Source organism: Castor canadensis, chromosome X, assembly GCF_047511655.1.
Source record: "Castor canadensis chromosome X, mCasCan1.hap1v2, whole genome shotgun sequence".
NCBI classification, from domain to species: Eukaryota; Metazoa; Chordata; class Mammalia; order Rodentia; family Castoridae; genus Castor; species Castor canadensis.
Window position 1 is genome coordinate 30,408,561 of NC_133405.1, and position 17,024 is coordinate 30,425,584.

Genomic DNA, 17,024 nt, shown 5'->3' on the forward strand with positions numbered 1-17,024 from the left:
TAGGCTATTTTCATGTATTTTCAATCTAGGAACAAGACAAACATTATATCAGGCATACAAATCATGGTTGAGAAACACCAAAAGCAACAATTGTTGAATAAATTGAATAGACTAAAGACTGGGGAACCTCTTCATAGATCACCAATTTCCTCAAATCTGCATACTGTTCACCTTTCTTCTTAAAACGAGTTACTAAACATGCCCTGCCCACATTTGAGGAAACTAGTGCTTGGCCATGATTCCTTGTGATTTTGTCTGTATTTCCATCTTAATTTTCCTGAGCAGCCTCATTTGTTTATTGCCTCTGCAGTTGTTGTCCTAAGTGGGAAGTAAGGTTGTCGATAGTTGCTGATAAAGCACTTTCATCTCATTTTTATGAAAGGTGTTATAGGTGTGAAGGCAGCATCTTCTGATTTTCAGACAGCTATTTGGTCTCATGTTAAAATTCAGGAAACACATGTTCAAGACACATTTAAAAAATTACAAAGTGCTGAAGGATCCCAGATTTATAGTGCTGATTAGCTTCTGTAATCAGCAGTCAACACTTAAAGGTACCAACAAGAATGAATGTGTGACTTCCACTTTTTTTTAAATGCTCTTAGGCAAAGAATGAAAATAAATCAGAATATAAATCTTTAAAAGGTTATTCAATGGATTATTAGTATTTTAAAACTTAGATGCTCTGACTTGCTTACTTGTAATTAGTAATACCAGTAACTATGTGGTACTTAGCATAAGTAGGTATTTTCTAATATTTTATCAATTCTACTTTCTATTCAATTAAGATCAAAAGTCAAAAGGCTTAACCCCTACCTCTCAGCCATACCATGTGCTTTCTGTTCCTGTCTAGCTGGTTTAATCAGCACATTTTGTCCCTAGGGAAGAAAAACAGAGTAATGCAAATTTGGGGCAAAAGAATGAACATTCTGCAGCTAATCTCCACTACATGCCCTGCACACAGAAAGTGCTCAGTAGTTGATTAATGTGTACAGGTAATGATTTCCTATGGATAGCACCATCTTTGTAGGAGAGCACTTTCATTTCTAGCTGCATTACTTACACCTCAGCTCAGAAAGATCTGTGATACAGCTCAGGCTCCTCAGAATTCAGGTCAAGAGATCAACACCACTCTACTACTTACTAGCTCTGTTGTCTTGAGCAAGTTTTTTCTTCTTTTATTATTCATATGTGCATACAAGGCTTGGTTTATTTCTCCCCCCTGCCCCCACCCCCTCCCTTACCACCCACTCCACCCCCTCCCGCTCCCCCCCTCAATACCCAGCAGAAACTATTTTGCCCTTTTGTTGTAGAGAGAGTATAAGCAATAATAGGAAGGAACAAGGGGTTTTGCTGGTTGAGATAAGGATAGCTATACAGGGCATTGACTCACATTGATTTCCTGTGCGTGGGTGTTACCTTCTAGGTTAATTCTTTTTGATCTACCTTTTCTCTAGTTCCTGGTATCCTTTTCCTATTGGCCTCAGTTGCTTTAAGGTATCTGCTTTAGTTTCTCTGCGTTAAGGGCAACAAATACTAAGCCTGGTTTCTTCATTTTAAAAACAGCTCTAATAGTTGCACCTACTCAGGGTTGTATGGATATAAAACGAAATGAAGTGAGAAAGTGTCTGGCATAGTACTTAGCTCATCATAAGTGCTTAATGATTTATTTATACAAAACATATATTTAGTAATTATCAGGGTACATATTTGAAAGGTCCAGTTCAAAAGGTGGCCATTTTACTGGGTAATTAAGTTGTTATGAAATTTTTGTGAGGTTATAAAGGAAAGGACAGGAAAAAAACTATTATTTCTACTTTACATAAAGAGCAAAAGAAGCCAACAGTAATTCTTGTTCTTAGGAAAAGTCATAGTGGTGATTACAGGCAAGCCAGAGCTATAATACAGTGGTGGCTACAGGTAGGCCAGATTTCCTTTGTAGAAGAAAGAGTAATCCATGCCCAACAGATAGCCAACAAGAAGGACTGTCCATTATTTGAAGGGCAAATCCACAGAGAAGTGACAGGAGAGGTTAATAAGGTTAACAAAACCTCATAAGGCTGATAACAAAGGTAAACCATTTAAGTAATGTGTAAAACAAGCAAAATACAAACAAATTTTAAAAAGAAAAAAAAACCTTCAGCCTATTCAAGAGTTGTAAGGGCTTACAAGCCAAATATTTCAGGATTCAAATTCTGGACAAAAATAATCGTGTGTCTAAATGAAGCAAACTGGCACTTATGCAGTCCTGAAAATGTGTGACTGTGTCGTCAGTTTTCTTACTGCTTCAAAACACTTGATCCATTTCCCATTTTGGGATCTCAGTCATCCAAAGCAAGCCTACTTTTGACAAGCAATTACCAGGGCAGATAGGAAAATAGCCACTCTACCTCGAGGTGAGTGCCCCCATTTTGTTTTACTGGAAACATCACTAGCCATGAAGAAAATAATTCTCCTTAAAAAGCTATCTGCATTTTCAGTAGCACCACCTTTCCCAGAGTCCTAGCTGCTTTTAATGTTGCCCACTTGATAGGTGTCATTTATTTGAGCTAACAGAGTAGGATTAAATCAGCCTGCTGTATTTAAGTAAAAACTAATGAGATTTTATTGGATTTACATATGAACATTCACTGTGTTCACATTTTTTGAACAAGAAAATGGGTTTATGCTATACCATTAACAAAATTCATGGTGCTGTACCAGCTTAGATAACATATATTGAAAACAGCATGTGTTCTATGAAAAACCTCCATAATCTAGGTATTAGAAACTTCAGATGTATTTAAATTATGAGATGCCAAATTGTAATTATATGATATGACTATATTATATAATATATAAAGGAATAATGAGGTTAGAGTGCATAAAATTAAAGCATTTCAAGAGGACTATTCATTCATTATTCTTGATTACTAGATACTATTTAATTCCCTGAAATACTCAATTATCAAACAAAGCTATCATGATGAGAATGTCATAATGCACCATACAGAATGTTGGCGTCAAATAAATGAACTGTAAGGCATCTTGTCACACAAGAACCTCAAAGTAGATACTTGAAGAAATGCTGTCAGGATAGAGTACAAGTACATTACAATTTTATGTAAAAATATTTAAGTTGAATTCTATTATTCTTTCTTGGGCACATTCTGTATACTCCAGGCACATGAAAACTACACAGTCGTTGTCCTGGAGTGACTTTCTAATAAAATCAGACAGACAGATCTTTAACTGTCATCTAAAATAGGCTATGGCAAGTGCAATAACATGGATACAAGCATTGTATAATGGGAATAATAGGAGTGAGAGAGAAATGGAAATTTATTTAGGACAGATAAATTGGGTCAAAATATATTTCTATTTTATGACTCCTGGATTTGAAGGGACCCCACAGTGCATTTTATAGTTCGCCCAATAGTTTGTTTTGGTAGGAGTAGAATTTGAACTCAGGGCATGCTTGCCAAGCTGGCACTTTTCACCCACTAGTTTGTCATGATAGTTTCAATATGATTCCCCAAACAATGGTTCCTGCAAACATTTTTTCAGAAGTTTATATGGAAAAGATAAAATTCATGTTACAGATTTTGTAACGGTAAGACTGTGAAGTAGTTATTGATTTGCCTACCTTTATGTGGTTTACACTTTCTGCCTCTCTCCTCAGGAGTTCATACACCGTTATTGGCTTATTGTGCAATGATCTTTCTTTTACTAAGGCAACAATTCTCAAAGGTTGGTCTTTAGACCAGCAGTAACTGGGAACTTATTAGAAATGCAAATTCTCAGGCCCTATACCAAACTGACTGGATCAGAAATTCTGAATGAACTTGGACATTGGACAAGTTCAATCGACATTCTAATGATTCTTCTAGGAAATTGTGATGCACAATCAAGTTTGAAAACCACTGGCCTATTGGAGAGAAAGATTACCAGAAAGGAGTTAAGACCAATACCACAGTCCCAAAATTGTTCTCTAAAGACACTTTTATTCACAGCATGATGGTGATGGATAACAGAAACATCAGATACCCTTTGTTCCAACCACTCAGAGATATTTGAATAACAAGGGTCCCAGAAGCAGCAATGTTTTACCCCAATTGGCACAATCTCTAGCTGTGAGATTTAGAGTATGATAAGCCAATGGAAAAGATGTCAGGGGAACCCTCAGAACATGCCTCATGTACAGTAAGTTTATGTCCCTTGAAGATGTAAACCAACTGATAATTCATGAAGGAACTTACAGGGCAAGATTCAAACCCTAGTGAACAGAGGATTCTTGTAGTCTCTCCTATGCCTATGCCTTCTCAATACTGTCTGTTGACCAGACTGTCAGCTTGTGGAAAGGAGAAAACCTGTCAGCAGGTTAGGAGAAAACCTGTCAGCAGGTTAGGAGAAAACAACCTAACTTGCCCACCTGCTGCTATATGCCCTGCTGGCTAGGTCCTTAATTTTGCATGTTACCCTTCAGAGCTTGGTTTTGCTCCTGTTAGCAACAAATAGCTATAACTTCTTTAGCCCTGAGCCTCATTTTCCTTGGGAAAGATTTTAATCAGAAATACAATGCAGTAAATTACATCTTCATTCAGCAATTTAGTTTTCATCCTTGTTTTTCACCAACTCTTGTGCTTGAAGTTAATGTTATTGCCTGAGGTATTGAATGAATATAGGAAATTTGACACAGAAGAAAAAAGACAGCAACTAAGGGAAGAGGAGAATGGAACCAAGAGTTGATTGAAAGCTAGCAATAATTTGACTCTGGCATGAAAATAGTAAATACAAAATGAATTAGACCTTTTGCATCAGAGCTGTCTAACAAGCAGCTTGTTGTTAAATAAGACTCTCAGTAAAGTGTATTCTTGCTTGCATTTGCCAAGATGCCCTGTTGTTCTGACCAAGCTCCCAACACTTGGAGGATTCAACATTTAGTTAAAGAAGCAATTCCTTTGGGCTTCCTTCTTTATCATAGTGACAGCAGGTAGACAGCTTGGCAGCAGCCAGTAGTCTCCAAGGAATATGAAAAGAGACAATTGTGAGGGATAATCTTCCCCATACATGTTTTTAAAGTCACATTGGCCATGCCCATCTAAGTTCAAGTTATCTTGCTCTAGCCAACAACAGCAGGAATAAGTTCACTGCTTTGAAAGGTTCAAGGAAGCAAAGCATCCTATCCATACCTGTGAATCAAAGGACATCCCCAGGCAAAGATGGAAAGATGCAATGCCTGCCCTTGAGAATACACACACACACACACACACACACACACACAAGGATTATACTAGACACAGACTTGCTGGTGAAGGACCATATTCATGATAAACCAGAAAGTAGTTTCTTGTCATATGGCTTGAAAGATTTTGTATTTATCTGTATTATTTGATTGAAAAGTTTTCAAAACAAAAGATGGGTCCTTGAAGGACTCAACTCAGGTTGAAGGAAGTTTTAATGTGGTAAGAATTTAACAGCTCAAGATGCTTCTCCAAAGTAGGCCAAGGACAGGCCAAAGAGGTCTGCTCAATTAAAATCTAATTTGAGGACAGTGGGGACTCTGAGATATAAATGGGGAAACACCACAATGAGGATGAAGAAAAGCACAGAAAGTAGGATTGAGGTACTACTGAAGATAGACCCCTGCCATATATACCTGAGCACTCACCTAGGGTCTAGCTTTATAAAAAGATGAATTATACAGGCTCCCTTTGATCTGAACAGGATTATCAAAACAGGTTATATAAATGAAGGAGAAATTAGATTTTAGTAGCTGTGTGAATCATGAAAGACAAGGCAAATACCAGGCTACCATCTAGAATTAGAAGGCAAATTGAGTTCAAAATGGCAGCTGAACTGAACAAAGTGGCATGATACACCATACTTGCCAATGACATATAGAAATGGTCCCTAAGGAATATTTGAATCTGGGGTGGCCTGGGGGAGGGAGTAGACAAAAGAGCTTTCTTTTCGAAATGGAGAGTTTGCCTGAGAAGTATATTTCTGCATGCAGTATCAGTCAAGATTACTGCAAATTAAGAAGCATACTTTAATACCAAAATGTAGACAATTTATACTGACACAGGATGACTGATATTGGTCAAAGACTATAGTAAGTACTTGGTAAGTACTAGTAATCCAGGCATAAAAAGAACTAAGTTATTCTTGGGAAAAATGGATGATATGGGATGTGTAACTAATGAGAGAAAATGCAGCAAGATACAGGGGATCTTAGAACATTTAAAGTCTAATACACTACAAAAACAGTTCAATACTGATACATGTAGAATAATAACTTTTATGGGGCTTTATCTTATGTTGTAAATTGGTGTGGGTCATAAAATATGAGAAATAAAAAAGTAGGGGAGTTGAAAGACAAGTCTGTGCACATTATTTATGAATGATGAAGAGTGAAATGAATGAGAAAAAGAATAGGTAGACAATGTCTTGAATAATGATGACTTTGATGAGTTGTTATCAGACAAATCTGTGTGCAACATAAAATATGAGGAATATTAAGGAGCAGAAGAGTCGAAAGACAAGTCTACTCAGAATGAGATACAGAGTGAAGGAAGAGAGGAATACAAGGGAAATACAAAGAATAATGATGACTTTTATGAGCCTTTCACTCACCAGACTGGATCCTTCATAAATATAAGCCATAGAGAAAATAAAAGTACAGCACAAAGATGAGACAGATCTGTGTTTTGTCATAAAATATGAGACAATAATGCCAACTAAGCTTGACAAATAAAAATGAAAATAATTGAGCCTAGAACAGCTGTGGAAAGACACAATGTCCGGATTAATGTGAACAAATAAAATGGGTGAGTGTAGAATTGTCTTGCCAATAGGGAATCAGCAAGCACTAGGAAGGCATTATTGTCGCAAAGGCCACCTTGTTGACAGGTAAGACTTGGCAAATTTATAATTAGCCCCTCAACATACTCCCAACATAAGCAACAGCATTAGGGCTCAGAAAATAGTGTTTAATTTCTAAAATGATTTGACCCTACCAGCACAGTCTCTTCTCAGCCCCTTGGATCCAATCTGGAAGTAGATTGTAGGAGTTTTTCATAGTTTGTTTCCATTTAATCTCTACCCATCTCTTCAAATATTGCTTTGTTAAGACCTCTAAAATGTTACTGTAGAAAGAAATGTTCTTTACTTTCATTTCTTCTTACATTGACTTTAGAACCTGAAATCAGATTTGTTAAGATTAGTTCAAAATCCAGAACTGAATGACTTCAAATGTCTTCTGTATTAGAACACATGGGATTTCAAAATGATATAGAGATTGGGAAATCCTCTGCTCTATGTCACAGACTAGGAGTATTCATCTGAGAGCTCAGAATACACACAAATATTAATAACAATTGTATTAGTTTACCTTTGTGTAATACTTAATGGCTTATAATTTGTGTTAGGGAAAGGCCTTAGGATAAACCCTATTAGTATAATTTAAAACCAATTCCTCTGATTGAAATAGAACTTAGTAATGGGGTTTATTGGATAAAACATACAAAAGAAACTTTGGTAACTATCTTTTGCTTATTTTGAGGTATTTTCCTTTATCATTTTTGTTGCTGATTCTGTAAGAAGAATATATAATATAATATATATATATAATCCCATGGTGAAATTAATAGAGTTACTCAGAATAGCCATGTTGGCCCAAATAACATAGCCCCATTTACTTCAAGATTGAGCTGCCAAGGATACCCTAAATTCCATTTGGTCAAAAAATGGCATTTATGCCCTAGGGAAAAAAATCATTGACCTTGTTCAGCCTTCCTTGACCCTGCCAGCTTTAGCTATAAAATTCATGGCCAAGAGCTCAAAGCTACCAAGACTAAGATTGGATGGACTTGGGTGAAAAAACTCCCCCACAGATATTGGTAGACTGGTGAAAATTTTTTGCTTGGAATTTGTCCCAAGGCAAAATTCTTAACTGCCAGGCTCCTAGAATTTGTTACAGCATGTCAACCAAGTTAGAGATGAAAGTAATGAGACAACCTTACTTAGGGGCTAGTTTAATGGAATTCCACATCTAGGAAGAATGGAGTCCCATTCTTTGGCAAAGATGAGACTCATTTGTTTAAAGCGGAAATGTGCTAAAATATTTTATATAAATTAGGCAAGAAAATTAGGATACCATAGTCAAGGATCATGCTGCTTTGCACATTTCAACTTAAAATTCACCCAACTAAGTTTGTTTGGTAGTTTCTTGGTTTTTCAGAGAAAGCAATTTGGCAATGTATATCAAGAGCCTTCAAAGTGTTCATACCTATGCATGTTAATGCATAGAAAATGCACACAACAAATTGATACTCCTGATCTCCTCTGGTGAGACCAGGAAAAAAAAGTAAAAATGAGGTGTTCAACAGGGATCTTAGTCATAATGACAATGTATCTCTGTATTAACTAATGTAATTATTTTGATGAGAGAAAAGTATCCTTCCAACTAGGACTCTCTCCCAAGAAAATAAGAAATTCAATGCAGAAAACCACAAGGAACAAATAAATATCCTAAAATAAGGGGTGGGTTAAACAATTCAAGGTGTTGATAATATGTTAACTTAAAAATACCAGAATTCATAATTTTTCCTAAAATGATCCCAACTTTGACGGATAAAAATATCTTCTCCCAGAATGTTATTAGGACTTATTACTGGTTGGTGAAAATATTGTTTTCTTCATTATACCTCACTGTTTTTCAAATTTTCTATAACTCAACATTTAGATTATACTTTCAACATTATTTTTATTTCTCTTTGATCTTATTGCAGACGTGCCTGTGTGATTCGAGGCCAAGTGGTAGCCATGGATGGAACTCCTCTTGTGGGCGTGAATGTCAGTTTCTTGCACCACAGTGATTATGGATTTACCATCAGCCGCCAAGATGGAAGGTATGTCAATACTGCTTCTGATCCTTGTAAGAGCCAAGTACTGATTTCTAGCTTTGAATAAAACCAGGGCTCAAGATGATACAGTGATAGAGTAGGCCCATTTTGTCCCAGTTCTATCTAGAAAAGTCAATGGTGATATTTATTTATTTTACTTCCCATCTAAGTCAAACAAAATCTCTCTTCTAATAGTTCACCATTATTTTCAACTTTTCTTGAAACCCTAGCCATATGTAAAGTTTTGTGTCTTTCATCTATTTTATAAATCCAACTTGAAAGCTCAGTAATATGATGCAGATAATTTACTATGGAACACAGGCTGTTATTCCACAACAGGTCCAAAATATTTCAGAAATGAACATGTTCAAAAGGATTTTTTCTCTAAAAGGTCAAAATTCAGTCACACTAATTAAGAATGTTTTTTAAAAAAAAATAATGTGTCTTCTCAAGGGCTGGGGAAGTAGCTCAGTAGTAGCATGCTTACCTAGCATAAGCATGGCCATAGGTCCCATTCCCAGACAAAAATAAATTAAGAAGGAGAAAGAAAGAAAAGAAATATACTCAGTTTCTTTAGTCTGAGGATGTATCTCAGTGGTAGAGCACTTGCCTACCATACTTAAGGCTCTGGGTTGACCCCCCAGCGACACACACACACACACACACACATATGCATGCACACACAAAAATGTATCCTCCCTAAGTTACCTATTTCCTTAGTATTGAAGTTGACTGACAAAGATGGCTAACCCATGTAACTGTAGTAATTTAACCTTAAGCACTTACCACCAGACTTCTAAGGGCTTCTCGATGTTTTCTGATACTTGGGAAGCATTTTTGCTGCTGTCATTTATATGTACATTTGTTCAGAATATTTGAGTAACTGCCAGGCGCTAGTGGCTCATGCCTGTAATCTTAGCTACTCAAAGGCAGAGATCAGGAGGATAGCAGTTTGAAGCAAGCAGGGGCAAATGGTTCTGAAGGCCCTATCTCAAAAAAACCCATCACAAAAATAGGGCTGGTGAAGTGGCTCAAGGTGAAGGCCCTGAGTTTAAGTCCCAATACTGCAAAAAAAAAAAGAATATTTGAGTGGACTAAGTCTGTATAGCTGTTTGTGGCTCTCAGGAACACTGTAATAATAGCCTTGAGGTTCCTTATTCTCTAGATGACTACCCCAAAGTGTTCTACTCATACCAAGCCATGTCAATACTCACAAGAAAGACCTGTTCACTTAGAGCTTTATCACAGTGTGAAAGACTCTCTCATTTCAAGAAACTACAATCAAGCCTTATTAGTTCTAACCTCTTCAAAAATGTTAACTGTTCAACTTGAGCTAGCTGAATTTATTTTTTTCAATTGTCTGACAAGATAATGATTGTGAAAATTAGTCAAAGAAGATAAGGAAGAGTTTTAACCTATTTAAGAAAATGAACTGTTTTAAGGACTTCAGTGAATTATTTGTATGTAAATTATACTGCTAATACTAACTAGTCATATATTCCATATAACAAACTACTTTGGTAAAAGGTAATCTAAAGATTAGATATATAGATGATAGATAGATAGATACTGTATTTTCTGTCGAGTATTCCAGAGTTGGAACCCTATGTTAATTCTTCAAATTAGACGGTTCTTCCAATTAGAGTGAATAATGAAATTTTGGTTGCTCACTCACCAGTAACTGGCACACAAAACTATCCTTTCCATCACCAGTATCTTCAACCAAGTGCTATAAATTGAGAAACGGATTACTTCTTCAAATAGAAGTTCTCCCTGAGACATATGACTCCTTAAGACTTATGGAGGACTAATGGGCCCTCAGGTGTTTTTTAGTAAAGCTAAAAAATAATGAATTATTTGATATTTACAAAATAACTTAAAATAATCTTGATGTCTAAAAAGTCTAAATATTTCTACTTTCAGATTACAGAAAAATTAAAGAGAACAATTTCTGCTGTTATTTCTGTGCTTTGAGTTTTAAGTAAAATGGCAAGATAGTCCTCTGCTGAGCTCTCTGTGAGAACTAGGTTTATGTAAGTGACAGATACTAGCCAGAGTCCCCTCTGGCAATAACTCTCCTCTCAAGCTCTATAAAGGGTGTAAGTGTTCAAAATACGTGCCCTAAATGCCAACCAGACTGACCCACTGTCGTTTCTTAGACATAAAGTGACAGTGTGATGAGATTTTCCATTTATATGCTCTCTGATTGTTTCTACCTCAGATCGAGTAAGTACATTTCAAAAGTAGAAAATCATAAGGAAAATATACCTGACAGTAAAAGATTACAGAAAGGCTGACATTAGCATTTAGATACCTAGTATACAAAGTATGATAGGTGAGATACTGAAAAGGCCATCAAAAGACTCTTTGTATCCAAATATGAATCCCACTAGTCTTCTGTAGTCCTTGTAATTTGCACCAGGGTATCATTGCATTGGGTTAATCTATCAGCTCTCTCAGAGTCTATGTCAAATACAACATGGTATGTAAGATGTAGAACTATTTATAACCCCATTGTCAACCACTTGCTAATTTCACAGTTCCCTACAAAATCAGGAAACTTATAGGTCATGGAACCAAAGGGATACATACAAAACATAAAGAAGGATGGCAATGGAAGACTGCATAAAAATATGAAGATTAGATATTTAGATAGAGAAGGGCCCAACAGAAAAGAAAAGGCAAGCCTAAAGAAAACAAATGTTTATTAATATCCCCTATTTGCCAGGCACTATCATTATATCATTCTGTCTCCATCCACACAACAATTCTATGAAGTCAACATTTTTGTCATTCTCCCCATTTGACAGATGAGAAAACTTCTCCAGATTAACAAAGCTAATAAGGATAGAAGCCAAGATATGAACCCAAATAATCTGACTTCTTAGTTTCTGTGGTATACCACCTTCAATTTGGATATATAACTGATGCTCAGTACAGTGGTGAAAGAGAACTATTTATAAATAGTTCAGCTAATGATAAGCAAAATAGGTAAAGTGATGACTTTCTTGGAAGTTTCCTGAGAAACATTAAATGTCTCAAGAACTTCATTCTGAAGACTAGAAGATGAAGAGAGAGTTCTCTCTGATTCCCTTCAAGTCAAAAGTTTGTTCATTTATGGATATCATAAGGCATTGCAGAAGCTTCAGTAATCTTCCATCTATGGACAAGACTGGTTTGAAATATTATGGATTGCCACCAATCTACAAACAAATAAATATTGTCCCTTGAGTGTTTTATACCCACTTCATAGGACTTGAAAACCTGTTCTTAATGACCCATGCAAATGGAGGTGATTTGTTGTAGGAGAAATCCCAAAGACTTAACCATTCAGAGAGCATTCTATTTGGCACTAGAATGATTTAGATAGGCTTTTGGCCAGAGGTATACCTTACACCTCCATGTAAATTAATGAGTAAGCCAGGCAGTGTTTACTAGGAATAAGAGCTATGTGGGAAGAGAAGTGTATCAGTCAAGGCTCTCAAGGGAAATAGAAAAATAGAATGTATATATGTTTTGGCATCATAGAAGTTCTATAGGAATGAGAAAGATTTTAATTTATTTCAAGGAATTGGCTTGACTTACATGGTTGTAGGAACCAGCAAGTTTGAAATTTGTAGGGCAGGTTGGCAGATTGAAAACTTTCAGAAAGGAGTTGAATCAACAGTCTTGAGGCAGAATTTCTTGTTCCTCATAAAAAGTTTAGTTTTGTTCTTAAGGCCTTCAAATGATTAGTTTGGACATACCCAAATTATAAAGGACAGTCTCCTTTACTTAAAATCAAGTGACTGTAGATATTAACTACATCTACAAAATACCTCCACAATAACATCTACTTTGGTGTTTGGTTGAATAACCAAGAGTATAACCTAGCCAAGTTAAGTCATAAAACTAAGCATCATAACAAACCTAGAAGGTCAAAGAAGAACTTAAAAACTAGTATCTTCTGGATAAGCAGAAGCTGGCCTACAGTAATTTGAACTACAAGAAAAAAAATGTTGGTTGGCACTGGTGGCTAACATCTGTAATCCTAGCTACTTGGGAAGCTGAGATCAGGAGGATTATGGTTTGAGGACAACCCAGGCAAATAGTTCAAGAGACCCTATCTCAAAAATACCCAACATAAAAAAGGACTGGCAGAGTGCTCAAATGGTAGAGCACCTTCTTTGCAAGTGCAAAACCCTGAGCTCAAACCCCAGTCCCACCAAAAGAAAAAAGAAAGAAAATAAAACGTACAGTCAATTTAGTAGGGCAATGTATATCTGATGTGTAGGATAAAGTTAACATGTGTTGATCTCTCCTATGTTCTTGACCCTTAAGTCTTTATCACATTTATTCACTTACAATAGAAGCTAAAAGATAGATCATACTGGCCCCATTTTACTAACTGCAGTTAATGGAGTTTAAGAAAACTAGCCCAAAGAAACAAATTTAATATGATAGAGGCAGAACTTAGATAGGTTTGAAGCCAAACTCATATTCTTCCTATAAAAAAAGATGACTGCCCTGTCTGCTTAACCTTTCTGGAAGTAGAGGATAATTCCAGGATACATATGTTCTTGTTTGAAAAGTTTATTTAGTTTTTGTATTTGTGTTTGGTTTTTATTTTTAAATAAATAAAAACTTTAGCTTTAAAGAGTCAAGCATCAGTGTTTGGGCAAAACAAACACACTTTCCCAAGGACACAGCGTTAAATCTATGTAGAAGATGAACTAGAGGAAGGTTTCTTTTCTTTTGTTTTATTTTTTTATTGTTGTCCTGAGTGGGAGGTACATTGCAGCATCCACAAAAGTTCTTACAATATAATAAATATATGATAACTTGAATTCACCATCTCCACCACTTTCCTTTATCTTCCCTCCCCCCATTCCTGAAATAGTTTCAACAGGTCTCATTTCTCCATTTACACACATGTATGCACAATATTTGCACTACATTCACACTCCCACACCCTTTCTCTTCCCCCTCCCCCCTCCCACGAATACCACCCCCCCAGGCAAGAACTGTTTTACCCTCCTGTTTATCAATTTTGTAAAAAAAGAAAAATCAAAAAAAGAGAAAGAAATGACATTTTTGTTTATTTAAACTAGCTACACAGATAATTGTGAAAAAATTCCTTCACAAGTAGTGTTACATTTTCCCCATTGCTCTTGCCTTAAAACACTATTTTATTATCATGAATTCAGGTCTGTGTCTTAAACCATAAGTTGTTTGGTTTTTCTTTTTTAGTTCAAATCTAGATTATTTTCTACAGCTAATGCAGTTCTTGAAATCCTCTTTTTTTGGAAGTTGCCTTAATATTACGACTACTTCATTGAAAAAGCAACAATAAAAATACAGTTTTATCCAGCCTTTATTACTGTCCATATATCTGGAAGATTTCTGCAACAAAAGATTATTGGTAATACTATAATAAATATAAAATGTCATAAGAAGAGAGTGATGAGATGTCCATAATTAAGTCTGATTCCCTATCAAGGCTTTTAATCATTGAAAAAGTGATTGATTGAAAGATCTTTTATAATGTGGGGAAATGCTTACATCTCTCTCCTGTGGATTTACATTATATTGGATATTAAGGGGCATCATATTGCCCTTTATCCATTTTTAACATATAACGATAATAAATTATTACCTTATTTTTATACTGTATTTTATCTTTCTGAGTGTTCTCAAGTATATTATCTCAAAGACATCATTATAGTTAAAAGAGAAGTAAGATAAGTACCATAAGTGTAGAATGAACTGAAATCTGAGACTTTTATGCTTCAATACAATAGTTTTATCAGAGACCACATCTACAGATAGACAGTGTTGACTTATAGGAGAGGTAGTCTTGCTTTGTTAAAAATATAGAAGGACTTGTGACCAGGGTCCATTATGGTTGTCCAACAGTAGGAAGCCAAGGATCATGATGGAGCAGACCAGAAATCCTAAATACAGGGATCAACCAGAACAAGGAGCCAAGGAGAGTTGTCAGAAATGGGGAGGAGAGTTTTCATGCATAATAATTCAACCAAATTTCACTGAACAATTTTTCCTTTGCTAGTATCTTTTTCCAAAAGTTATCTCAAAGACACTATCTAATTTCTGACACTATGTTTGTGACCCCAAACAAGATATTTAACCTTTTGACCCTTTACTTTTCTTATGTTACTTTATAAAATTTGAGGATGAATAATGCATTAAGGATGTTGCTGAATATTAAATGATCATCTTTCTATTATCTTTAGTACAAAGGGGAGCAGTAATGTCAGATTTGGCTTTGCAAAAATACATGTAGTGATTCTGTTTAAGATAGTTTTAAACTTGATTTTAGAATTCTGAGCAAATATCAGCTGATGGTATGAAATTTATTCTCAGAAGTCTACCACATAATGAAAAGAAGCCATCCATGGAATGAAGAAATTTAGTGAGAGGGAATTTATAAAACAGAAAATACATGTGGATATAACTGAGTCTTGAAGGAAGGAAGGGGCACTAAAATTTACCTATTTTTAAACTTCAGTTCTATTTTGATTGCTCATTTGGTTGACACCATCTTATTTTTTTTCCTTCTCAGTTTTGACCTTGTAGCTATTGGTGGTATCTCTGTCATCTTAATTTTTGACCGATCCCCTTTCCTGTCTGAGAAGAGGACACTCTGGTTGCCATGGAATCAGTTTATTGTGGTGGAGAAAGTAATCATGCAAAGAGTTGTATCAGACCCCCCATCCTGTGATATCTCCAACTTTATCAGCCCAAACCCTATTGTGCTTCCTTCACCATTCACATCATTTGGAGGGTCCTGTCCAGAGAGAGGAACTATTGTTCCTGAGCTACAGGTAAGTATATTGACCTCTGAATATATAAAGTCACAGTATCATGGTGTATTTGACAGTATGTAGTGACTAAATTCCTTTCCCTTCCTTTCTTGCTGGCTCTGTAATGTGTGTCCCTTCACTTTTCAAGAAAAGCCTTCAAATGTAGTCTCTCTAGCACATTTGCAAGGTAACTGACCAGGGCATTAGTGTACTATCTATGGCCATGATAAACTAGCTGTCATGAAAATTAAACCCCAACCTTGACCTAATGAACAGTGAGCTCTAAAAAACAAAGCTAGCTGACTTAATAGTGATAACAATATAATCAATGAGCTCGACCTCTTTGTGGTTCTGAAATTAAAGCTTCTTAAGAAACATAGCTTGCTTCCATTGCCAGCATGCATCCATTGTTATTGTTATTAGAAGCCATGACAATTCCTCTTGTTTAGATGTATCTAGTAAAGATAATTTTCAGGCCCATGGGATTTATTTTAAAACTCTGCTTCTGAATATTTAAGCTTTATAGTTAGGACCTGAATATTTTAGCATTCCTATGAATTATTTTTTATTGAACATTCCACATCAAGCCATGCAAATAGGTGTACTACAATTCTTTCACCACATTATAGAAACATTTTAATAATAGTTGCATGTGGATACCACCAAATGAACTCAAAAGTCTTACAGACCCAGAAATCAGGAAATATACTCAAAAAAGAGGTAAATGGACACTCAAAGACTGAATTGATTTTTCTTCTGTCACAACATCCCCACCAGCTGTTAGCATTGCCCAGAGAATACCACTTAGGAAAAAACTCACACAAAAATAGTGCCTTCTGGGAAAAAAGCAGTCCATAGAGTTGCCCCTACTGGATTTTCCATTGATTTTCCTTAGGAAGATATAGAAACAAGACAGTAGGTGAGTATATTTGATTGGCATACCAGTTCCTTCACAGAAGTCATTAGGAAGTTTGGGTCTTATTTCAACCCCAGAATTTCCAAACTTATCAAGAATTGCATGTTTCCTTAGGGAAATGATATACTAAGATGGCAAGTGTTATGTTATCCTTTAATATTGTACTTCTGGCACTGTTAGAAAAGAGTGGACAATTCTATTATCAAATACCTAATGTAGAAAAAGAAAAATTGGGCAAAGGGTACAGAAGAGGGATTAAGTTCTTGGAAACAGCAAAATGACCAAAAATCCTGGGCAGTATGAGATGATGTGTTTAACAATCAGTTCTACTGACCATATTGCACATAGGTTTGGAGAAGTAATAGGGGACAAGATTCTGATGTGAAATGAATGAAGGCACAAAAATATTGACAATATCCATGT

At 35.8% G+C, this 17,024-nt stretch overlaps 1 protein-coding gene across 11 annotated transcripts in view; it reads left to right on the forward strand.

Moving 5' to 3' along the window:
* Positions 1-17,024, forward strand: part of LOC109686404 (teneurin-1) — an 835,907-nt gene that overhangs the window by 668,742 nt on the left and 150,141 nt on the right. For all 11 annotated transcript variants that reach the window (XM_074064014.1, XM_074064010.1, XM_074064012.1 and 8 more), the window contains 2 exons: positions 8,769-8,888; positions 15,445-15,706. In XM_074064014.1, the coding sequence (XP_073920115.1) occupies positions 8,769-8,888; positions 15,445-15,706 (382 nt within the window). The remainder of the gene's footprint in view (positions 1-8,768; positions 8,889-15,444; positions 15,707-17,024) is intronic.